General features: G+C 41.0%; 1 protein-coding gene across 1 annotated transcript in view; it reads right to left on the reverse strand.

The window, feature by feature from the left end:
• LOC126293465 (uncharacterized) overlaps window positions 1–24,149 on the reverse strand; it is an 84,554-nt gene extending 60,405 nt beyond the window's left edge. The window contains exon 1 of the mRNA XM_049986707.1: window positions 24,027–24,149. Within this exon, the coding sequence (XP_049842664.1) occupies window positions 24,027–24,094 (68 nt within the window). The 5' untranslated portion in view covers window positions 24,095–24,149. The remainder of the gene's footprint in view (window positions 1–24,026) is intronic.
• Between the last annotated feature and the right edge of the window lie 2,955 nt (window positions 24,150–27,104).

A 27,104-nucleotide genomic window follows, 5' to 3' on the forward strand; every position in this document is an offset into this window, starting at 1 on the left:
TTGTATTACAGAGTTAGGTCATCATCTTTGGTGTACGAGTAGGTACATGAGTGGATAATGGTTAGTTGTATTAAAGTGAGGAAGCAGTTGTAATGCTATGTTTCAAATGTAAGGTCTCAGTTTATCGAATTCTTTAATTAAGTTGATTATGTAGTGGTAACTGAACAGGACAGGAGAAAGTGTAATGGAATCTTTTACATACGTGAAGAGGAATTATAAGGTGATTTTTTTTGAAGTCACTGTCTTATTATTGTAGCGCCACTTTTCACCTACCTCCCTCTTACAATTACTTAATTCACGATGCTTTTTCAAAAGTAGGAAAGAAACCAAGTGTGAGCTCTGTGACGACTCTCAACATATATCGCGCTGTAGAGATTGTCCTGAGTCCTTCCAATCCATCGTTAATTGATTCTTCCATATTTATTGTTATGCTGGGTACGATTCTGTTGAGATTCCCTTTTGGCGGCGTGCCTGGTCTTATCGATCTTCGAGTCGTTGCTTCCTGTTAGCCTTGTGGAGGGAATAAGATCTTTGGGGGAATGGCCGTTTGGTAGCCTAGCGGTGACGAGTCGGTCGGTCGGTTTTTAAAATCGGGAATTAGAGAATGTCGTAGTTGAGACCGCGGCGTGGCGTGGCGGTGGAGAGTTGGCTGTTGCTCCGAGAAGCCGCGTGGTCTATCCTGGCGGTGCGGGACGTGTGGGAGGAGTTGACGGGACAAGGCTGTAAGCTCTTGCTGTGAACACCCGGGGGCCACGGCTGTGGTTCCGAGTCACTACTCGGTGGGAGCGACAACGGACGTCTTTGAATTGTCCGTCTGGAGGCGGGAATGATGGACTAGTAACTCGCCTAACCTGAGGAGTGGTATTTCGCCGCCGTGGGTGCAGAGAAGACGAGGGCTGCGGTGACAGAGCGCGTGGCTGCGTGACTGTGCCCAGTTGGGTACGCTGGCGACGTGGACACGGTCGGGTGTGAGGAACCTTTTCATCGGAGTTCTCCTGCTGTTTCCCTGATAAACTGCAAGTTAAGTTGGTTGAAGGTTTAGATGTTAACTGAAGAATTTTTGTTTGTGCAACCAGCGTCTTTTCTTCCTTGTGGCCTCCTGCTTTCGGGTTTCCTGTCCCTGTCGCCGGTCTATTTATAGCCAGTGATCTTTTCCGCTTGTTAGTACTGCCCTGTAGGAAGTGTAGTTTTGGGCAGTGATTATTGTTTTAGATTACATTTTTCCTGCTTTGTGGCCTCCAGCGTTCGGATATCATCTCCCTGTCGCCGGTGTAATTATAGACAGTGATCTTTTGACTGCCTGGGAGGAAGTGTATTTTTGGGCAGGGTTTATGGTTCCTGATTTGATTCCTCCTCCTCCCCTGGCCTCGGGTGAGGTCGATGTGATTGCTGAATGTCAGGCGTTGTGGGTCTGTTATTCCGCTTCTAGCCTGACCAGCCTTCGGAAGACAATTGTGGCCGCCCTTACACCCAATCGGTTATTTATTTCTATCCCAAGACATTTTGGTGGCAGGACATGGTATTAAAGTTGTAAAATGTTAAATGGTTGTATTTTACTCTGATTTTTTTTACCACTGTTTAAAAGGTCTACCTTTACCTTTTATTCGTGGTTTTTTAAAATTACATGGCTTTAAATTGTTAGTTAAAGGTGAATGACTGCATCTTTACTTTGATTGTTTTAATCTACTTGGCATTCTTTGAAATGGCTAGTACTGCCTCCCTGCTGGCAAGCCCTTGTAATTTAATATCTTGTTGTACCAAAGTTTAAAAGAAGTTGGCTTCCTACATGTTCGGTAGCGAAATTGTATGCAAATTGGTGGAAAGTTTTAATTTTGTTATTAAATGCTTTATGAAAGCCTGTTTTAAGTAAAATGGATTGGCTGTTAGAGGTAAAGTAAAGTTTTTAATTTCATTACTTGGAAAATTTTGATTTGTTACCAAATGTTTTATCAAAGTCGGTTTTAAGTAAAATGGCTTGGCCGTTAACAGCAAAGTAAATTTTTGTCAATAGGCACTCATGCCTACTAGCTTTTTTGGATCTGTTCCGGGTCAAGTGACTAAAAAATGACTTTTAATGGTTGAAGTATCAATGAAGAAATTGTAAATTGCAACTCGACAGTAACCAACGAATTTTAGCTCAGTTTCCCAACTGGGGGTTTTCCTACATTAATGCTCAGAATAAAGGTACGGACTAAATATTTTGAGGTCGTTTTTGTTCAGTCAGGGCCAACTTATGTCATTCCAGACAGTCTCGTTTTTCTGTGTTGCGTATAATTTTAGTTCTGGGATGTGTGATCAGTTTTGCAAAACTAATTATCATAGGTTTTATGTCAAAGTTCATTATTCAAGCAATCTACACTGTTCAAAATACTTGCAAATTAATCGCTCTACCAGTATAAAAGGCTTGCCATCTCATTCCAACAGTTTAGTTTTGCGTTACGATTTGTTATTACCTCTGCACAGCTCTTATTCTTCAAAGCAGAGTATGTCAGTCATATTTTTATTGTTTAATCGTGGAAAATGTGATATACTATTACTATGGAATATTTACATATTTCCATTGTAAAAAATGTCAGGAATACTTTCTCATTACGTAATAGCTGAACAATGAATTAAAACGTGTAATTTTTACCTCCAAAATACAGTATATATGGTTCCTAATTTCGAGTTTTCAAGTTTCCCAGTTACAGGTTGTAAATAAACACTAAAATTTGAGGAATTAATAACACAGCCTTTATTCGAACCAAATGTTTTCTTTTGTTACCGAAAGTAAAGACTGTTGTACAAATGTTGGATAGTCTACTGATGTTTCAACCATAACAAGAGAAACGCTCTTTCTTTGTGTTTTGTGATACAGACGTTAGATACAAAATCTTTCCAAATATCACGCTTAGCATGTACATAAAAACCATAATACAAGCGGAAGCACACGATGCACAGGTCTATTTAAGTGTGTTAGTTGACCATTGTTGCTCACAGTAAATGAACTCGTTACCCTTTTCATATTCAGTTGATGAGTCTTTATAGGTGGTTTCATCCACGCTTGAGTCGGAGCCTTCTTCAACGTGATACTACTCTGGTTACTTCTACAGCTACTCTTTGGTAGTCCCATATATTGAAGGTTTGTCACATGGATCAGATAAAGCTCCTGCAGTAGGTTTTATTGAAGATCGTCTCTTTCCTGAAGTCTCGGTAATTGCTTTCTTTCTCGCTTTAGCCAGTATTTTTTAAAGGGATATGATGTCAAAACTGCTGATTTATCTGCTGTTGCTGTTAGTTTTAATGCTGAAAGTAGAGGAGGTGGGCTACTTTCAAAAGTAGAAACCGTTCCTGACATTCGATGGAGTGCATTCGACAATGTCCCTGCTGTGACTTCTGAGGCCTTATCCGCATTTGCTGCAGGTTGTTCTGAAGCAAAATCCACAGATTGAGAAACCAAGGGATTACAAGGATAAAGTAGACATTTTTTGAAACTGTTTGCATCCACTTCCAACCCATCAGTGGCCCAATGTCTTTGTCTCTCAGACACTGGAAAGGTGGCATCTGAAACCAAATTCGGAACATCTGTTTGTGTAAATTAACCCCCAAAATTTCGTGTACCCTAAATTGTGCTAGCTATTCGTACCCTTTATTAGGCTCCATCCCTTACTTCGATTTAGGCACAACCTAACCCTTAAATGAACTTTGGACGATATGATTTATGAATTATATAAGAAAGAGCACGCTTCAAACTATAACCTCATACGAAATGCTTTGTAAGTACGTCTTACCTATCTTGAGTAAGGAGTCCCAACCGAACTCTGTAGGAAATGTTTATCTTGATCACAATACAAAAATAGCTGTGGAGGAAGAAACTTTATCTGCACCGGCGCCAGATTCACCACGACGTGTCACAATTAACGCACTCCGTCTTCAGGCCACAAGTGGCCCATCGGGACCATCCGACCGTCATGTCATCCTCAGTTAAGGATGAAGATACGAGGGTCGTGTGGTCAGCACACCGCTCTCCCGGTCGTTATGATGGTTTTCTTTGACGGAGCCGCTACTATTCGGTCGAGTAGCTCCTCAAGTGGCATCACGGGGCTGAGTGCACTCCAAAAAATGGCAACAGCGCATGGCGGCCTGGATGGTCACCCATCCAAGTGCCGGCCTCGTCCGAAAGTGCTTAACTTCGCTGATCTCACGGAAACTGGTTGTCAGAATTAAGACTGTTGATATTTTAAAACATATAGGGTATCCGATATATGGATATTTAAAAAGAATGTCTTTATCAGCTATCAGTTCATCGAAATAAAATTATCGATATATCGAAGGAAAATTCCGTCGTACCGGCTACATATATATCGGCTGCACACTGTAAACATATTGACTGTTTTAGTGCTGTATCTTTAAATATTGATTTACTATTATATATCCTGTTTATGAACAAGTTAGCAGCCAGTTCATACCCCTTAGGAAACGATACACATTCACGCTTGGCGATAACCACTTTACTACCAACGGTAACTGCAGGTAAGTGGCACAATAAAATGTGTCCGATGGGTCCGTGCTTCGGTTTCGTCACATATCGGATTTGTCTGGAACACTTCTTGTAGACTTCCTGTTTTTTTCATTTCTGCAGAAGCCAGAGACCTAGCAGTTGTAGTGTCAAATTTGAGTGGTGAAGTTAAACGTTGCAAACGGACACCTGCTTTGTGCCATCTATACTTGCTTCACACAGTCAAAGAGAAAATCTGGGCGTGGCTGAAGCTCAAAAAGTGGTATGGCTCTTTGAGACAGTGAAAGTAAAATTTTGTTCTACTACAATGTCAAAAGGTCAACGGCTTTGCCGCAGTGGGTACACCGGTTCCCGTCAGTCCACCGAAGTTAAGCACTCTCGGGAGTGGCCGGCACTTGGATGGGTGACCATCCGGCCGCCATGTGCTGTTGCCATTTTTCGGGGTGCACTCAGCCTCGTGATGCCAACTGAGGAGCTGTTCGACCGAATAGTAGCGGCTCCGGTCAAAAAAACCATCATACCGACTGGGAGAGCGGTGTGCTGGCCCCACGCCCCTCGTATCTGCATCCTCAGTTGAGGATGACACGGCGGTCGGATGGTCCCGGTAGGCCACTTGTGGCCTGAAGACGGAGTGCTAGTGTACAATGTCAAAAGAACATCTTCAAGTATTTATCGAAAGTCGCAACAAAGGTATAATGAAAAATAAAAATATCTGCACTCGTTATTGTCATTTCAATATCGATATACCGACGCAAAAAGATACGACGACGTATATCGACATAACTAGTAAAAATGTCGATATATCGAAATTTTTCAAACAGCCCTAAATTTAGAATGTCTCTCGTCACTGATTGTCACAGTGAGCTTCGGTGTCCAGCGCCAAGTGAGGGAGGTATTCAGCTAACCAGAATGAGCCAACCACCCGAAATACAGTATGTGCACATTACCCAAATAATTTTTTTTCCAACGAAGGGAGGGAGGAAAAGGATGGTACTATTCTATCACTGGAGCCTTGTCCCGCAGTTTCGCAGGGTCAGCCATCGATAATCGGATTTGGCATGTTAATGTTATAAGGGGTGGCTGATGCACCTCCTGCCGCCATCCCGTACCCTGCGGGACAGAATTAGTGCACCCCAACAGCATGCGTCGAGTGTAATCCATGGAATAGTGCGGAAGTGTTCAGATGTCTGCGAGCCGTGTAACTGAGGCGGATCATGGGGACCAGCCTGGTATTCACCTAGCGGGATGTGGAAAACCACCTGAAATCCACATCCAGGCTGGCCGGCACATCGGCCCGCGTCGTTAATCCGCCGGGCGGATTCGAGATGGGGCTGCCGCACCTACCCGTGTCCAGGAAGCAGCGCGTTACCGCTCGCGGCTACCCTGGCGGGTTTGGGAAAATTACGGTACCAACAACCTAATACGTCATGTCGGTAAAATGCGGTAGTTATTTCTCTGAAAGATCCTGTCAATCGGAGGAGAAAGTCGATGATTGCAACTGTGAAAAAGATACTGCCGCAACGAAGCAAATATGTGACTGGAACGAAATTTACACTCTGCAGCGGAGTGTGCGCTGGTATGAAATTTCCTTGCGGATGAAAACAGTGTGCCGGACCGAAACTCAAACTCGGGACCTCTGTGTTTCTTGGGCAAGTGCTTTACCAACTGAGCTACCCAAGCACGACTCACGCCCCCTCCTCACAGCTTTAATTTCGCCTGTACCCCGTCTCCTACCTTCCAAACTTTACAGAAGCTCTCCTGCGAACATTGCAAAGTTAGCACTCCTGGAAGAAAGAATATTGCGGAGACATGGCTTAGCCACAGCCTTGGGGATGATTCCAGAATGAAATTTTCGCTCTGCAACGGAGAGCTTCTGCGAGGTTTGGAAGGTAGGAGAAGAAGTACTGTAGGAATTAAAGCTGTGAGGACGGGCCGTGAATCGTCCTTGGGTAGAACTGTTGGATATAAAAAAACTAAGTTAATCTAGCAACAACAAACGCATGTCTTACGACGTCCGCCCCTGCAGATTCAACGAACAAAAGAGAAAAAAAGGAGAAAAAAAAGTTGGTAGAGAACTTGCCCGCGAAAGGCAAAGTCCCGAGTTCGATTCTCGTTCCGACACACAGTTTTTATCTGCCACGAAGTTTCAAATATGTGACTTGCTCGTTAGGCTATTTTCGTCATTTCGTGATAATGCAAAATGACCTGCCCTTCCTTAAACTCCTTCGGTGTTCTCCATCGCCGGTCCTTGTGGCCGAGCGGTTCTAGGCGCTTCAGTCCGGAACCGCGATACCGCTACGGTCGCAGGTACGAATCCTGCCTCGGGCATGGATGTGTGTGATGTCCTTAGGTTGGTTAGGTTTAAGTAGTTGTAAGTTCTAAGGGACTGATGACCTCAGATGTTAAGTCCCATAGTGCTCAGAATCATTTGAACCATTTTGTTCTCCGTCAGTTCTATTTACTACTCCAGAATACATCTGGCGAACGTAGGGTAAGCTGATCCTTTAATACATTACTTTGAGGGCCTCTGGAAATATTCAAAATCATGAAATGTCCAATTTTACTTTTTTGCATTTTAAAACTCTGCAGATATAATTTATTCATTTCAAAAGACTACAAATATTTTGAAAATATTTTTGAAATATGTTCTGCATGGATGTGACGAACTGTGGCACTGTTAATGAGCTGTCAAATGTTGTGCTCATGAATCTACATGTTCATCATGTACATTTTAGTGACGTGAGAGAAAATAAGTGTTAAGAAATAAGTGTTGTGGGTAACTTGTAATAGGTCGAATAATATATGGCTCGCTAGATTGTCATTTGTTCCATTTTTATTTAATCTTTTGTAATATTGAAAATATTCGTAGCGAATTTTGTCCATTAAAGTCTCCGTTTCATTGAAGGATCATTATGGGTAAGCGCAAAGAGACTAGAAATCCTCTGAAGGCTTTCGTCAAAAGGCGAAATGTTGGAAAGCCAAAGGTAGGTGTTATTACCGTAAACAATAAAGACGATAACCAAGTGTGGGAACCTAACCTTGCTGGTAAACGTGCAGAACTTCGCAGAGGATCTTGGCTCATTAAGCGAAAAGTTTGAATGTTTTATGGACGAGTTGGATGTAAATGAAATATTTGATATGTCAGTAATCAATGGATTTTTTAAGCAAAACGCGTATGATGTATTCAGTGTAGTGAAGTCGGTCTGGAACACTTAATAAAAAATCACGTAGGACTTGCCATTAAAATGGAAGTGAAGTGTGATAAGACTTCAAACATGACCATCTTTCGGAATGAAGAAAGTGGTAACAAAATCTAAGAACACAACATCAGATTTTTTTATGCCTTGGGTACAACTGATAAGGGTTCTACTGCAGGTGCAGATTTCTGTGGCATGATGGATCTTCCAAATCCCTCAACGAAGTTTACGAACTATACTAGATTTACGGGGTATAAAGTAGAAGATATCTATACAGAATCTATGAAGAAAGCTGTGGAAGAGGCAGTAATAGAAAACAGTGGTAAAAGAAGACCCGACTGCAGCATTCGATGGTGCCTGGCATAAACAGACACACACACACATCTCTTCATGGTGTAGTATCTGCCACCAATATGAATAAAGTTTTAGATGTATCCGTAATATTTAAACATTGTAGGTGTCCGGAAAAAGATAAAGGTGCGTATTAAAATAATTGAACAACTAACTATAGTGGCAATAGTGGTGGAATGGAAGTGCCTGGCGTTGTTAATACGTTTCAACGTTCTGTTGCGTCTGATAAAGTACGTTGTGTTAATTACTTTGGTGACGGTGGTTCTAAAACTTTCAAACATATTCAAGAACTGAAGGCATATGGAATTGATGTTATAGTGCAGAAATTTGAGTGTATTGGAGATTCACAGAAATGAAAGGGTTCAAGACTTCGGCTACTAAAAGCTTCATACAAAAATCAAAAACTCAGTGACGGTAAAGGGCTGGATGAGAAGAGATGGTTAAATGAGCGTATAACTGAAAAAATACAGAACTATTACGGAATGGTTATAAGCCAAAACACAAAAATGTGTTGATGAAATGAAGAAAGCTGCTCAGCTCTTTTTTTTCTACATCTACATCAATACTCTGCTAATCACATTTAAGTGCCTGGCAGAGGGTTCATTGACCCACCTTCACAATTCTGTATTATTCCAATCTCGTCTAGCGCGCGGAAAGAATGAACACATATTTCTTCCCGTAAGAGCTCTGATTTCCTTTATTTTATCTTGGTGATAGTTCCTCCCTATGTAAGTCGGTGTCAACAAAATATTTTCACATTCGGAGGAGAAGGTTGGGTACTTGAATTTCGTGAGAAGATTCCGACGCAACGAAACACGCCTTTTTCTTTAATGATGTCCATAACAAATCCTGTATCATTTCTGTGACACTCTCTCCCACATTTCGCAATAATACAAAACGTGCTGCCTTTCTTTGAACTTTTTCGATGTACTCCGACAGTCCTATCTGGTGTGGATCCCACACCACGCAGCAGTACTCTAATAGAGAACGGAAAAGCGTAGTGTAGGCAGTCTCCTTAACAGGTCTGTTACATTATCTGTCTCCTGCCAATATTCCGCAGTCTTTGGTTAGCCTTCCCCACAACATTTTCTATGTGTTCTTTCCGATTTAAGTTCTTCGTAATTGCAATACTTAGGTATTTAGTTGAATTTACGATTAGACTGATTTATCGTGCAACCGAAGATTAAGGGGGGGTAGGACGTCAAACGGACCGACTTCGAGCAGAAGAGTCAATTTTAATTTCTACTGTCTATACTTTTACAAATAAATTCATAAAACTTTGTCACCATCACCAGGAAGGATAGAGGACTCACACTCATCTCACTGGAAGTTCAAAAACGTAGCAAAATACCTCTTTTTTACGCGTGAAATTTCATCATTTTTTGACTTGCTCTAGAATTTTCCAAATCTATTAAAAAACTGTGGAAAAAATTTAGATCATTAACGATAAAACTTGATTTTGTTCTAAACATGAAGTTTAAAATGTAACAGTATTCATTTCTTCATAAATGAAATAACTTCTAGAGTTTCATACACCTGTAACTATGGTTTGTATGCTGTGCAAAAGTTATTGAAGAATCTCTCTTAGGAAGAAAAGTATACATATAGCAACAAATGCAGCCAGTAGTAAGTGAAAAAATGATGAAATTTCACATGTAAAAAAAAGGTGTTTTGTTACGTTTTTGAGCTTCCACTGCTATGAGTATGAATCCTGAATTCTTCCTGGTCATGCTGTTGTGGTTTTATGAATTTATTTTTAAAAGTATAGACAGCGGAAATTAAAATGTCCTGTGGTGCTTCTCCTGCTCCAAATCGGCCCGTTTGACGTCCTACCGCCCTTAACGAGTTCCTTTTAGCACTCATGTGGATGACCTCACACTTTTCGTTATTTAGGGTCAACTGCCACTTTTCGCACCATTCGGATTTCTTTTCTAAATCGTTTTGCAGTTTGTTTTGATCTTCTCATGACTTTATTAGTCGATAAACGACAGCGTCATCTGCAGACAACCGAAGACGGCTGCTCAGATTGTTTCATACTGTTTCAACCGATGAAAGTCCCCATCACTACTTCTGTCCCAAAGGGGTAAATAGTTGCTATAAGTACAACAAGGGATTGCTAACTGGTGAAGTGTACACTCTTGAACATAATCTGCCTGATGCGGTAATGGAAGTGATAAAATGTATATCCAGAGACTTAGGAGCATCTGAAATGTTTATAAAGTGTGTTCATGGAAAAACTCAAAACCCCCAATGAAAGTGAAAATGGTGTTACATGGCCAATAATCTCCAACACTGTGTTGGTTGCAATAGAAACACTTCACACTGGTGTGGTTGATGCTGTTGCTTCTTTTAATTGTGGCAGTATTGTAAGGTGCAAAGTATTTCTAAATTCGGGAATGAAGAAAGGTTTCAACATGGTACATAGGATGATTGCTTTAGAGAAGGAACATCTTGCTGACAGCGATGGAAATAGTGTACAAACACAAATCAGAGTACACAGGGGAAGAACAAACTCTGTTCCTTCAACGATCGCTCAGCAAACGTTGCTGCGTATGGGCCTCCACAGCGTCTGGTTCATATACGAATGTTAAGTATTGTTCATCGGCGATGAAGACTGGATTTTGCTCTCCAATACCGCACTGAGTTGACATACGTGAGGTCTTAAGATGAATCACGTTTCGTGCTCCATCGGAACAATGACTGTAGGTGTGTATGTCGTTGAACACCTGAAAGCGAATAGCCTGCAACCGTCACTGGAAGGAACCAGATCATAGTGGGGAGCAGTATGGTCTCGGGAATCCTAAGAAATTTTGGTCTTATGTCAAAGTGGTAGGTGGATCAAAACAAAATGTCCAGACACTCTGGGACCAAATTGGTACTGAAACAGAGGATGACAGACTAAAGGCCGAAACACTAATTTTTTTTCCAAAGCTGTTTCACAGAGGAAGATTGCACTGTAATTCCTTCTCCAGATTGTCGCATAGATTACAGAATGGTAGATATCGAAATAGATGACAGAGGGATTGGAAAACAAAATCGCTCGAAAGAGGAAAGGCCGCTGGACCTGATGGGATACCAGTTCGATTTTACACAGAGTACGCGAAGGAACTTGCCCCCCTTCTTGCAGCTGTGTACCGTAGGTCTCTAGAAGAGTGTAGCGTTCCAAAAGATTGGAAAAGGGCACAGGTCATCTCCGTTTTCAAGAAGGGACGTCGAACAGATGTGCAGAACTACAGACCTATATTTATAACGTCGATCAGTTGTAGAATTTGGGAACGCGTATTATGTTCGAATATAATGACTTCTGTGGAAACTAGAAATCTACTCTGTACGAATCAGCATGGGTTTCGAAAAAGACGACCGCGTGGAACCCAGCTCGCTCTATTCGTCCACGAGACTCAGAGGGCCATGGACACGGGTTCCCAGGTAGATGCCGTGTTTCTTGACTTCCGCAATGCGTTCGATACAGTTCCCCACAGTCGTTTAATGAACAAAGTAAGAGCATGTGGACTATCCGACTAATTGTGTGATTGGATTGAAGAGTTATTAGTTAACAGAAAGCAGCATGTCATTCTCAATGGAGAGAAGTCTTCCGAAGAAGGAGTGATTTCAGGTGTGCCGCAGGGGAGTGTCGTAGGACCGTTGGTATTCACAATATACATAAATGACCTTGTGGATAACATCGGAAGTTCACTGAGGCTTTTTGCGGATCATGCTGTAGTATATCGAGAGATTGTAACAATGGAAAATTGTACTGAAATGCAGGAGGATCTGCTACGAATTGACGCATGGTGCACGGAATGGCAATTGAACCTCAATGTAGACAAGTGTAATGTGCTGCGAATACATAGAAAGAAAGATCGTTTATCATTTAGCTACGATATAGCAGGTCAGCAAATGGAAACAGTTAATTCCATAAATTATCTGGGAGTAGGCATTAGGAGTGATTTAAAATGGAATGATCATATAAAGTCGATCGTAGGTAAAGCAGATCACGGACAGATTCATTGGAAGAACCCTAAGGAAACGGAGTCCGAAAACAAAGGAAGTAAGTTACTGTACACTTGTTCGCCAGCTGCTTGAATACTGCTCACCAGTGTGGGATCCGTACCAGATAGGGTTGATAGAAGAGATAGAGAAGATCCAACGGAGAGCAGCGCTCTTCGTTACGGGTTCATTTAGTAATCGCGAAAGCGTTACGGAGATGATAGATAATCTCCAGTGGAAGACTCTGCAGGAGAGACGTTCAGAAGCTCAGTACGGGCTTTTGTTGAAGTTTCGAGAACATACCTTCACCGAAGACTCAAGCAGTATAATGCTCCTTCCTACGTATATCTTGCGAAGAGACTATGAGAGATTAGAGCCCACACAGAGGCATACCGACAATGCTTCTTTCCAAGAACAATACGAGACTGCAATAGAAGGGAGAACCGATAGAGGTACTCAAGGTACCATCCGCCACACGCCGTGAGCTGGCTTGCGGAGTATGGATGTAAGTGTAGATGTAGATGCAGATCTCGTCGTTCTGGATGGCACAATGGATCAACACAAGTGTAGTAGATGCATATCTATCCTTGGGGACCATATCCCTCCCTGTATGCAGTTTGTATCCTTTCGGCACGATGTCATCTACCATATCCCTCCCTGTATGCAGTTTGTATCCTTTCGGCACGATGTCATCTACCCGCAGGAAAATGCTACATGGTACATCTCTCCACGATGTCATCTTCCAGCAGGACAATGCAGTTTCTCAAGTAGCTCGCATTGTAAGTGCGAGGCTGAAAGAGCAACAGGACAAGTTTACAGTACTGTCCTATCCACCAGACTCTGTGATTAAACGCAATCTAGAATTTGTAGGATCACCTTAATTGGGCTATACCCATCATGGATTCTCAGCCGAGGGACCTGGCGCAGCTGGCCACAGCTCTGGAGTCAGAACGGCTTCACATTCCTGCCGGTACCTTGCAGAAGCTCGACGGCTCTCTTCCTCCACGTCAGGCAGTAGTATGCACTGCTAGTGGTGGTTATTTGGGCTTCTGATAGGTGGTGACTGGACAGTGTAGGATCCTGTAAATATGGCTATGCACCTTAACAAGCCAATACAATATGGACTCCACCCGCAGGACACTGAATGTCACTCGGTTATGAAGTGGGCCTGTCAGCGATGAGAGCCGCATATTGGGAAATCTACTGACGCTAGAGACATTGACAAAGGGCAGATTGTTATCGGCCGACAACTGGAGAAGACAACCTTGGAAGAGTCAAACCTGATCTACTGCTACTGTCCTATTGATGTGAGCTGTGATAGAAAGTGATTCAAGGACTTGGGAACCAAAAATAGGCGTCCAGATGTTGGACATAGACACTTTAGTACAGAATCAGAGGTTAGAAGCTGGTCCACTCTGTATAGCAAGATAGGTGCCATTCTCTGCAGGCACAAGTACTTCAGAGCACGCCATTAAGCGTGCACTTTTGAACATGGGGCTCTGTGTCATGTGACACTTACGCATTCCCGTGCTGACCCAACGTCACAGTCAGTTACCATTGCGCTGAGCAAGTTATCATCGAGGGTGAACTGTGGATCAATAGGAACAGTGTCGTCTCATCAGACGGATCGAGATTTTTTTGTTACACCAGATCAGTAAGTTAATTGGTTTGGGCGGAGGGTACCAAACAGCAAGGTTATTAGTCCCATTGGATAAGGGAAGCATTGAAAAGCGGTTCGGACATACCCTTTTTAAAGGAATCACCCAGCATTTTCCCGAAGCAATTTAGTGCAATCACTGAAAACCTGAATCACTGTCGTCTTCCCGAGTCCAGTGTGGTTATCACAGTGCCATGTGCTCGGTGCTACACCACGTCAATAGTTGTGTCTGGATACACCACCATTCAGACGGTTCGAAACGTGTACTGGATGCAAGCTAATGTAGAAAGAATCATCCCATGTTAGACATTCACCTGCACTTCCTTCAGGCCTATAGTAGTAGTAGTAACTGAAAGCATCATGGCAGTAATGGACTGCACGGGCAATATTAATGATCACCTGCATCCCTTCATTTTTGATGTCTTCCCTGTCGGTGATGGCGTATTCCAACAGGATAACTGTTCGTGTCACAAGACCGGACTCGTGCTCCATTGGTTTGGGGGGATTACACGGAGCTCAAATTCACCAAATTCGCCTAATCTGAACCCAGTAGCATTCAGTTGGAAAGCTGTCTGGCGCCAGCATCATAATGTATGGTAGTTACGTGAACTGTGTTTAAAGGTCTAGTGTCACATGTGCTCAGAACCCGTGTCAAAGCTATATAGAACCCCTGCCATGTACACTCGCTGCTTTATTGCCTCCCAATGCAGACCAAGATACTATTAACCATAGCAATACCAATGTACTTTCTGTGGCATCAAAGGGGTTGAGTGTTACTTTGTGTCCACCCAAATAAAAAATCGTTAATTGTTGTTGAATCATATTAACAACACACTATTGAAACAGGTGCTATTGTGTAAGAAGGATATACGATCCGAAAATACGTTTTTCATTCTCTTTACAATATCAGCGCATATCAAGCAAAGTGTTCTTATGACCTCATAAGACCCAAAAAAACTTTTAGGAAAATTACATTTCCTTCACTTTTGTTGACTTTTACTTTCAACATAAAGTGGTACTGGTGCGTCCCTCATTCTCGAAATATTAACTTTTGCATTATGTTTAATGAAAAATTTAAAACATAGATGAAATCTGTTTGAAGAATTCATAAAAAAAATTTACATTTTTTCAATATTTACAAATATAAACCAACTGTCTAGATGACAATTTTCTCAAAAGGTGGGCACAAAATACTCCTCGTGAGGATGAAGCAGCTAGTGATAAAGCTTTCCCTCTCCAGAGAATGTTGCCTTGCTTTCTACATGCTAAAAGTTTTGTAAAATATGTATTATAAATGAAGTCAATGTTGTATGGGTTCTTCATGGTGAACATACCATGTGAATTATTGAAGATAATAATGTATAAGAGAGGTTGAATATACAACAGGATTAATGGCCGAGTAAACATCAGAACTGTTCATGGAATGGAGGTGGCTGTACAATCGCAAAAGGAAAAACGAATAGTAAAAATATCACCTGTCTCACACATGCCTAAATGGGATGGCGAATTGTTTCTGTCACATTGATTCGAAGTTTATTCAGCTGTAAAGTGTCCAGTTCCACAGTAGTCCGAGACGGAACTGCAGATACGCAAAGAACTCGAAGCCACAACTTTTGGGCCAGGCTGGAAAGCAGCAGTACGTAGCGTTTTATTCGCCCCTCAGGCCGTGTGATACGTGCTGCAGCAGTCCGGCTTCATATTAGCTGCGACGTGACCTGCATCAGCAAGCGGCCACTCTACAGACCTCCAGTTCTGCCCAAACACCGGCTCTCTCTCTCCTCCGAAACCCCAACTCTCTGCCTCGGCTTTCGCAATAACTTCCCTCTCCTGAAGGCTGCCAGCCGGAGTAGGTGAACGGTTTCATCCAGCTGAGACACGCCGCTGAAGGCGAACGAGACCTGGAGAAACTTGCCGCAGAGGCACTGCTGGCTCCAAGCAGCAGTTGGCCCTACTGCAACTCGCTGCCGGCGCTTGACCTCCGAACAAATGAGTGTGGCCGGCAAGCGGCCGTCGCTGGCCGGGCTTTGCTTTCTCCCCCCGCCACCCCGCTCCATCCTCCCACCGGCTAACCCCCCACCACGGCCCCCACTCGGCCCTCATTGGCTGTTCAAGTCACGCAGTCTGTGTCGCAGATGAGGCGCAGCGACCCGGGGCAGTGCAGCCAACTGAAATTGAATTTCCCTCCTTTCTCTCTCTCCACATCTCTCTCTTTCTCTCTGCTCCCTCAGTAGCTCGCGCTGTATGCACACCACATCACATTCCGCCCCCACTTTCCGTGGTCGCCAACGACCTCTAACTCGCTTTCACAATTATGTTCTCTCCAGACATGCGCTGAATACTAAACAGATTTCAATCTGAGCAGCAGCCTTCTTTGCATGAGGTCACACACGTTACACACGTGATCTACAGACAAAAGCAAACATAACTCTCTCTTCTGAATGGTTGGCGATCTTTCATTAGATGACACAGAAGTGATTCTCTCTATAGTCCTAAAGTAGAAACTATATCTTTGTACACCTATATGGCCACTTGACAGTATGAAAATTTTAACAGTTTTAAAATCTTTTGCAGTTTTTACTACCAGATAAATGACAGTTTCATCCAGATCTCACAATATTCTGTAACAGGGATCAGGTCTAAAAGCACTTAATTAAGATTAAACTGTGCAGGAAGAAACTCTATGCGACAAGCAAAGTAGAACTAAAACGGGACATTGAAATATGAGGCGAATATTGAAACTTGGGAAGAGTGCATTAGATAACAGACATAGATGATGAGTGTAATACATTTGTGGGAGTTTGTTACCTCAAATGTTGGTCTCCTCATTTTATGCTGTGGCATGAATAGGTAGATTCAATTTGTCATGTAGATATATAAAATTCAGAAAAATCTTTATAAATTTACACTTGAAGTAAAGGTGGTGCAAATAATGATAAATCAACAACTGGCCATCAATATTTTTATCATAATATATAAATAAAATGTTGGAAATATTCATTTCATTTTATAAAATTGATTTATCTGTTTACAAACTATGATACTGAATATCTGCTTAACACAAAAATGTTGCTTTGTGTTAACTGTACATGTACATCTACATCTACACTCTGAAAATCACAGGGGGCTTCATGGCAGAGGGTACATCCCATTGTACCAGTTACTGGGGGTTCTTCTTGTTTCATTCGCATACGATATGTGGGAAGAATTATTGTTTGAATGCCTCTGCTCATGCAGAAATTATTCAAATCTTATCCTCACGATACCTATGTGAGTGATACGTAATGGGCCGCAGTGTGTCCCTAAAGTAGTTATTCAAGGCCGGTTCTTGAAACTTCGTTAATAGACTTCTGTCTTCAAGAGTCTCCCAGTTCAGTTCCTTCAGTATATCTGTAACACTTTTCCACGGATTAAAGAAACCTGTGACCATTCGTGCTGCTCTTCTCTGTATAACGTGTTCCCTCTTAGTCCTGTTTGATACAGGTCACACACACTAGAAGTGCTCTCACGACTGAATTCTAAGCAATCTGTTTCATAGACTGTTTGCACTTCCCCAGTATTCGCCCGATAAATCGAAGGTTACTATGAGCTTTATCCCCAACTAAACCTGTGTCATCATTGCCTTTCATATCCCTACAAAACGTTACACTCAGGTACTTGTATGAGTTGGCCGATTCCTGCAGTGTCTCATTGATTTTATAGTCATAGGATACTATGTCTCTTTGTTTTGCGAAGTGAAAATTTTACATTTCTGAACATTTAGAACAAGTTGCCAATCTGTCCTCCACTTTCAAATCTTGTCAAGATCCGACTGAATATTCATGCAGCTTTCCTTAGATAGTACCTCATTACAGATAACTACATCATCTGCAATAAGACTGGCTTTACTATTAATATTGTCTACAAAGTCATTAATACACAACACGAACAGCAGTGGTCCCAATCCACATCCCCGGGGAACACTAGAAGTTACTTCTACATCTGACGATGATTCTCTCCATCCAAGATAGCATGCTGTGTTCTCCCCACCAAAAGGACCTCAATCGAATCACAAATTTCACTTGATACCGCATACGATCGTACTTTTGAGAATAAGTGTAGGTGCAGTACAGAGTCAAATGCTTTTCGGAAATAAAGAAAGACTGCATCTGCCTGGCTGCCTTGAACCAGAGCTTTCAGTATGTCATATGAGAAAAATGTGAGCTAGGTTTCACATGATCGATGTTTTTGAAATCCAAGCTGGTTGGCGTTGAGGTGGTCATTCTATTCAAGACATCTCATTGCGTTTGAGCTCAGAATATGTTCTAAGATTCTACAACAAATCTATGCGAAGGGTACTGGGCTGCAGTTTTTTGGACCACTTCTACTACCCCTGTCATAGACGGGTGTGGCCTGCACTGTTTCCCAAGGACTAGGCAAAGTTTTTTGTTGAAGGGACCTACGATAGACCGAAGGGGCTAACTCAGCCACTAATTCAGTATATAATCTCACACGGATTCCATTGCGGCCTGGAGCTTTGTACAATTTTAACAATTTCAGCTGTTTCTCAACACCATTGACACTAATACTTATTTCATTCACCTTTTCAGTGGTATCAGGATTAAATTGGGGCAGTTCTCCTGGGTTTACCTTTGTAAAGGCACATTTCAAAACAGAGTTAAGCACTTCAGCTTTTGTTTTGATATCCTCTATTTCAGTTCCTATCTCCTTCGCCAGGGACTGGACACTAACTTTGGTGCCACTAACAGCTTTTACATATGACCAGAATTTCTTTGTGTTCTGAGAAAGGTCACTGAAGACACAGTACTCTTGACAATTAAATGCTTTTCATTCAGCATCTCTCTATCTATAGTCCCATGCTTAGTTTTACACCTATTATGCAATCATTGAAGGCATTTGCTATCAGATATACAGTTTGGCTTTAGAAGTCGTTTAACAACTGAAAACGCTATATCATTCTCTTTTATCTGTGAGGGATTGGATGGGCTAAACAAAAAGTTTCGAACACTTGGCGTATTTTTTAAATTTAACTAAGGCAATTGATTGTGTTGATCACAAATATTGCTCCGGAAGTTGGGCCATTATAGAATAAGGGGAGTGGCTCAAAATTGGTTCACCTCTTACTTTAGCAACAGGCAGCAAAAGGTCATTATTCACAGTGTTGATAACGGCTGTGATGTGGAGTCTGAGTGGGGTTCTATCAATTGGGAGGCTGGGGGGGTGCCCCAGGGATGAGTTTTGGGGCCACTCCTGTTCCTTATATATATAAATGATATGCCCTCTAGAATTACAGGTAACTCTAAAACAGTTCTGTTTGCTGATGACGCTAGCTTCGTAGTAAAGGATGTTGTGTGCAATATTGGCTCAGTTACAAATAGTACAGTACATGACCACAGTTCATGGCTTGTAGAAAATAAACTAATGTTAAATCACAGTAAGACTCAGTTTTCACAGTTTCTAACACACAATTCAACAAAACCTGACGTTTTAATTTCACGGAACAGGCATATGATTAGTGAAACAGAACGGTTCAAATTTCTAGGTGTTCAGATAGAAAATTGTGAGTTTCGTTGGAACTCCACATGCAAGGCTGGTCTCATCAATCGTCTCTGCCAGTCACTGGAATGACCCAAGGCTGACCTTCGAACTCAGAGACAGGCATCTTTTTTTTTAAACTTGCAATTACAGTTCTGCTCTTAATGTAGCAAAATGAAATAGGCACAAGAAGAAAGGTGAAAGCTATTACATTACGACTACAGAATTAACACTGGTTATCCCTGGCTAACAGCTTAGTCCAGGTAAAACACATAGTTACATATGTAGGCAAGCAGTGGAATGTACTACAAATTTCCATCATAAAAGATTAATCAGATTTAAGAAACTGGAATTTACTTGCATATTCATACAGCCAGCAGCTCTAAATTGAATCAACTCATTCATTTTTAAGATACCCTGAGAACTACACACATATGAGATATAATTATTATTTTTACAAGAAATTAATATCTCTCGTTGTTGGATAATATTTGTAAAGGATTAGAAAAAAATATATGGTGAGAAATGTCCCAACATAGCTCTTTGATTTCGCATAAATTATCTGCCAAAGTGCAGCAGTTTCTTGTGATTTGTGGTGTTGGAAGTAGGTCAAGAAAGAAATTACGCTGTTTACCGCTTCCAACTTTGTGTGTTAGTAGCATAATCAAACCAAAACCACCCAAATAAAAGAACAACGTCGTGTCAATACTGCAGCTGCCTATTACATTCAGTAAAGGATGATCCTGAAATGTTCTCTTCTCTGCTGAAGCATGACTATATATATTGTGGTATATAAACTTTCGGAAGAATCGATCTTATTGTTCCGAAAATTATCAGTTACGTGAAGGGTACAGTTGCTACCAGCAGATCAACTTCTGATTCATTTAGTTACTTGTCAGTTGCATCAAAATAGGTTGCACTATATTGCTCCCAGGCACAGCAGAACAAACAGTTTGATGTAAAATGATGTATCTTCACACTGTACTAATTGGAAACCGCACTCTTCGTATTGTGCATCTTACATCAGTGGTTCTGTGGGTCCTCATAGCCAAATTAATGAAGCTGTGCATAATCGGTAGAGAGAAAGAGTGTTTAAGATCCACCTCTCTGTAGTGTATAGACTACAATAGTCAATTACGGTACTAGTGTTGAGTATCGACATCTGCACTGGTAAGTCTTCGCATTGTCATGGAACGTTTGAGTTCATGAGCATACATTATGGCTACACCTGTCTCTTTCTCAAACTTCCTTGCAAGGCCAGTTGTACATCGAATAGATTGTACAAGGAGAGCAAAAGAAAACCAGCACAGATAAGATTTCAAACAGCATAAGGTAGGCAACCCATCTTACATCACCCCTCGCAGGTTAGACGATGCAGATTGGGATGTCTATCTTATGGTACTTTAAATATTTTTCCGTGCCAGTTTCATTTTGCTTACCCTGTATAAACCAACACACCACCTACCACAGTCTTGGGAACGGCCCATAGCATTATGTGGTGAGTGAGACCTGCCCATGTGTGCTGCTTCTCACAAAACACCAGCAACAGCGTTTACATTGTGTATCTTTTAAAATCAACAGTGTGCTTTACAAGAAGAGATATATGTTTGGTTGATTCGTGGGAGGGAACCAAACAGTGAGGCCATCGATAGCAACGGATTAGGGAAGGCTGTGGAAGGTATTCAGCTAAGCCCTTTCAAAGGGTCCATCCCAGCATTTGCCTTAAGCGATTTCACGAAATCACAGAAAATCTAAATCAGAATCATAGAACGCGAGATCGGACCTTCGTCCTCCCAAATGTGAATCCAGTGTGCTAACCACTGCGAATCTCGCTCGATAATATATATATATATATATATATATATATATATATATATATATATATATATATATATGTGTGTGTGTGTGTGTGTGTGTGTGTGTGTGTGTGTGTGTGTGTGTGTGTGACATGCATTGCTTCAGTGAATGGCAGAGGTATTATAAGTATGAATGCTATCCAATACAATGTATGATGCATGTGGTTGAAGGGAAAAAAAATTAAAGCTTTCAGTTTTACAGTTGTCTTACCTAAATGACAGGCAAATAAAGTGTGCATGTTATGTATTATAAATACACCTCCACAAGTATGTTGATGAAAAAAGTTTCAACATGATCACGGTACTCAGCAGCTTGATTATTCAGTACACTGTATAGTATAGAACAATGTAATTACCCAAAATTTGATGAGGAAGCATCCAAAATTGATCAAGAGTAATGACGCAAATTTCGAAAGCTAAGGAACCAATACTTGCTTTAAATGTGGCACTGTTATGAAGCAGTATTTGTCAAAATGTTTAGGTGATGCAGATACAAAAAGTATGAAATAAGGAAGAAGCAGTATTTGACAGACTATTACTGTAAGCAGAATTATGAGAGAATAAAATTTCTGCATCATATTCCAGAGCATCACCCTGATGTTATTAAAATGTTCACAATTTACTTAATGTTGTTCTTCAGAGACTGGTGTGCTTTGTTAGCGTTGATTTGTCATAGAGTACCAGTGCTGTGATGTTCCAGCCTTTCACAAAACAGGAAAATCATGCTATGAGTCTCAGGCAACATAGCAAATATCATCATTACAATAAAGTATTTATATAAATATACATCCACATACATACTCCGAAATCCACCATACGGTGCGTGGCGGAGGGTACCTCGTACCACAACTAGCATCTTCTCTCCCTGTTCCACTCCCAAACAGAACGAGGGAAAAATGACTGGCTATATGCCTCTGTACGGGCCCTAATCTCTCTTATTTTTGTGGTCTTTCCGCGAAATATAAGTTGGTGGCGGTAAAATTGTACTGCAGTCAGCCTCAAATGCTGGTGCTATAAATTTCCTCAGTAGCGACTCACGAAAAGAACGTCTCCTTTTCTCCAGAGACTCCCACCCGAGTTCCTGAAGCATTTCCGTAACACTTGTGTGATGATCAAACCTACCAGTAACAAATCTAGCAGACCGCCTCTGAAATGCTTGTATGTCGTCCCTCAATCCCACCTGATAGGGATTCCAAACGACCGAGCAGTACTCAAGAATAGGTTGTATTAGTGTTTTGTAACTGGTCTCCTTTACAGATAAACCAAAATTCTACCAATGAACCGAAGACGACTATCCGCCTTCCCCACAACTGCCATTACATGCTTGTCCCACTTCATATCGCCCTGCAGTGTTACGCCCAAATATTTAATCGAAGTGACTGTGTCAAGCGCTGCGCTAGTAATGGAGTAGTCAAAGATTAGGGTATTCTTTTTCCTATTCATCTGCATTAATTTACATTTATAAATATTTAGAGTTAGCTGCCATTCTTTTCACCAATCACAAATCCTATCATCAGCTAACAGCCGCACATTGCTATCCACCCTATCCAAAAGATTATTTACATGGATGAAGACAACAGCGAACCTACCACACTTCCCTGTGGCACTCCAGATGATACCCTCACCTCCGATGAACACTCACCATCGAGGACAACGTACTTGCTTCTATTACTTAAGAAGTCTGCTCATAACTTTAAGTATAATGTTGACCATTCAAGCAAATTTTCAGGATAGCTGTGTTTTTATTGTTCAGAAGAGTCATTAGAGACAGCAAGTGCAGAAAGAGGAAAATTGTAGAGAATGTTAATTCAGAATATGAGAAGGTGGGGAAAATAGAGAGAGACAAAAGTAAAGACGAAGTATGAAAGGGAAGGAAAGAATGAGCAGTAGAAGCAGAAGGAGAAGCAGTAGAGAAAGTAGAAGAAAAATACGAATCCCAGTCCAACACAAATTTTATCTGTCATCATGGAGTTATTTCAGGGCCACATTGCAGCAAAAGTCCAAAATTCCTGTCGTCAACTACAAAAACTAGGGAAGCTGAAAATGTGAATGAGCAGTAGATATGGGTGTAGAACTGGAAGGAAAATGAGAGGAGCACAGAGGACGAAATAAGGGGAGAGAATAGAAGATGAATGAAGGGGGTTGAAAAAAAATTTAAGTATCGGAAAAGACATATTAAAACCAACTAAAAATGTTAAATTCTGAAGTTTTCTCATTTAGTCTTAATTTTTACCTAAGATCATTTTCGAGTCGACAGATATAACCAACATGAAATGGTAATATGGTTTTCTGACTGTACTTTTTATACCTTTTCTGGATCATTCAAGATGTGATGATATAAAATAATTAGAGTAGAATGAAACATGGAAAGATAGAAGTAGAATGAAAATTGAAAAGTATTGGGGTGTGGGAAGAGAGGGATGAAAACTGGATTACTAGAAACCGAAGCAGCATAAATGGGAATTAGAAGAAGAGTAAGCAGAATTAGAAGTAGATGGAGAGCTAGAAGTAATGTCGAAAACGAGGAAGAGAGAAAGACTAGAGGTCTTGAAGTTAATACTGGTATAGGAGAAATGAAACGAGGACAGGAGAAGTAGAACAGATCTGCGAGAACTGTAGGTAGAAAAGAAAACAGGGAGATGCAGAGGAAGTGTAGAACTGGGAAGAATTCCTTGACAAAATGTGGAAATAAATGAAGAAGGCAAAGTAAGTTAAATTGAAGTAGAGAGCAATATACAATATTTGACATTATTCGAAATTTCACTGTAATTTTGATTCAAAAAAAAATTCTTCTCATCTATCTTTTCTTGGACGATTTTTGTTTAAGTACAGAACTTGTCAGAATAGCAATTATCGGTTGTCTACAAACAAGTGTTTCCAGTGGGGAATCAACGTTTGCTGCTCATCGAGACCTCAGTTGTCGGTCCAGAGTCAGTGACGGGACTCACCTGGGCTTTTGTGGAGCAGTGGCAAGGGCCCCTGCGACTAGCAGTGTTACCAACAGCAGGGCTCGCATCTTGCTACTGCGTTGACCGGAGTGGAGATAACTGTACTGAGGAAAGGCCAGCTCCCCAGACACCTGGCAGAGTGTTATATACAGGGACGCTGGTTTATCTAAGGACACGTGGAGTGCCCAGCTTGGAAATGCATTATCTCTAAGTGCTGCCGTAGACCACCTGTTTGAAATGTTAGTGACATATCTCTGTGTTCGATCTCAGCTAATTTCACCACGTGAAGCCTATATCTGTCCAGGGTATTGTGTGGGGGTTGTCAATCATGTTATCTGGTGTCCATGATGCACTCACAGACATTCTGGTACAACAGCTGCCTGTTAACAGCATTAACATATCTTCTATTACATTTATCAATTACAGCACAGGTTTCGAAAGAGTGAAACGATGCAGGGTACAGGAAAAGCTCGTTCATAACACCACTTAGGCCACACAAATAAATATAGGTCGGGCAGTATTCGACAGTGGAAATCAAGCGCCGTTGGCAACGCCTGTCACTCCACAGCTGTGTCAGCTATAGACAAATAAGGTCGCTCACTGTATTGTGAATCAAAACAACAGTACTTTCCAGAGTAGCAACAAGTTATATTCTCCTAGTCTGTTTTTTAGTGCGTGAACATAACTGTGGCGTGTTATGTTTTATTTGGGAGTAAGTAATATAGTATTTTTGTTGTACCTTTATATACAATTGATGCTACTCTCTGTACTGTAAGTTGTGACAATGTCTAGCTCAACTAATAACAAATTAATTGTTAAACTATCTCAGCAGTATTTTTGGACCTTATCGGACAATGCAAATTTGGGGTTGCACTGTACAAAAGAGATACCATAAAAGCTGAAATGTTTGCTGTTTCATTTCATTCACAGGCTAATATGGAGAACTATCGAAATAAATGCGACTTAAATAACACGAAGGAAGCCATAGATTGAATCATATTCCTTGAAATGACCATCAGGGAAAGAAGTGAGAAATACTAAGTCGCAAGAAGTACATTAGGTGATAAGTATAAAACCCCACAAGGAAACAAAAATGATCATGAAATTGGTTTTCGGAAATAACAATTTTTTTTCGATAACTTTCAGTGCTCATCAAGAAATCCCCATAAACCCCCCCCCCCATAAAAAACAGGATTCAATGCTACACTTGTATGGGTTGGGCAGATGGGAATTTTGCCATTATACAGATGACCAATCTTTGTTATACACAGCGTGTCATTTTAGTTTCACTTAAGTTAAAGCAACATTTTATTTAGGTACATTCTGTTCAAAACATTAATTTAATGGCTTTACTGTGAAGTTTTGCTCATTTGTGTCAATGTTGTCCCAACATGGATATTTAGTACATATATGTGTAACTTGTACTTAATTTGCTGTTTAACACGTTTAAAATTCGTCTCCAGTACAGCCCTTCATAAATTAGAGCAACCAAAATACAAACGATGGAAAAATATTAGAAAATTTTACATGTGTACTGTTATGACATTGAATTTTATGATTGTAGTATGTAGTGTACAGGAGCATGTTGTGCCTGGAGCATATTGTACCTAGGAACACACGATGGTGATGATCAGTATTTCAGTCCAATTACTGATTTTAGAATCACACAAAGGGTGCACACTGGAGGTTGCAAAAAGTACATTGGGCCATTTTCTACTGTGTTCATTGTTGTTAGACACAATGCTGTGTTGTGGGCAGCATTGGTAAATATTTCACACTCTATGCATATAAATGGTATAATATATTAAACCTATTTGTAATATAGTGTCAATTGTCAAGGTACAGAATTTTATGGTGAGTAAAATTGATTATATTTTGTAACTATTAATATGTGTCAACTGTTAAGTCGTACTTCATCAGTGACGCACCATCTTATACCTTGAAACAGAAGGATGTCTTTCATCTGAGAACTGGTGATACTTGCAAATTAAATGATCTTCTTTAATGTTTCAACACTTTCACCTGTTTTGAAAATCAATTATAACGATTAATGAATGCAAAATTATTTTATTCTTAATTACAGGTTGTAGAACAATAAATCAAATTTTATAGATGTGTGCAAATTGAAATAAATTGTTTGCAACAACAGTACTGTTCAATTAACAGAATTAAAAAAGTTAATCTTCGTTTCATGTTTCGCATTCCTGTACCAGAGTGTTTTGTGATTACTTGCGTTTTCACCTGAACATTAACAAAAATAACAAAACGTTACTTTAATTAAAATAATAAACACAGAATTCAAGTAGAAGTAAGGAAAAAGACACCTCTAGCAATTTTAGTGCATTTTACAAAATGCCCTCAGCTACTGGCAATACAAAGCTATATAGGCTTTTTATAACTTATTTTCCAATTTAGAAAACTGATGTACAGGTACTTACCAATACTTTCTGTAAACATAAAAAAAAATCGAAAGAGGATGTTATTCTGATAAGATGGCAAACAGTGTGTAGTTCTTCTACCCACTCTTGGAGCAAAAGCTCTGTCTTTAGCTAAAGTAATAAGAAGTGTGGTGTCATCGCCAGACACCATACTTGCTAGGTGGTAGCCTTTAAATCGGCCGCGATCCGGTAGTAAACGTCGGACCCTCGTGTCGCCACTATCAGTGATTGCAGACCGAGCGCGGGCCACATGGCAGGTCTAGTCTAGAGAGACTCCCTAGCACTCGCCCCAGTTGTACAGCCGACTTTGCTAGCGATGGTTCACTGTCTACGTACGTTCTCATTTGCAGAGACGACAGTTTAGCATAGCCTTCAGTTACGTCATTTGCTACGACCTAGCAAGGCACCATATCCAGTTACTATGTGTCCTGCACAGATAATATTGTGAATCATGTACCATCAAGAGCGTCGTTCATCATTAATGGATTAAAGTTAAGTATCAAACTAATTACGTCCGCTTCGACACAACGAGAAGTAGCTACAAGGCCATCGTAGAGCACTGTGCTAGTTACCACGAGTCGGTAGCTGTCAGTGTGGTGACATGTGGGTCAAAATAGGATTGTGAGGCAAGGATTGCAGA

Source organism: Schistocerca gregaria, chromosome 10 (assembly GCF_023897955.1).
Source record: "Schistocerca gregaria isolate iqSchGreg1 chromosome 10, iqSchGreg1.2, whole genome shotgun sequence".
NCBI lineage: Eukaryota > Metazoa > Arthropoda > Insecta > Orthoptera > Acrididae > Schistocerca > Schistocerca gregaria.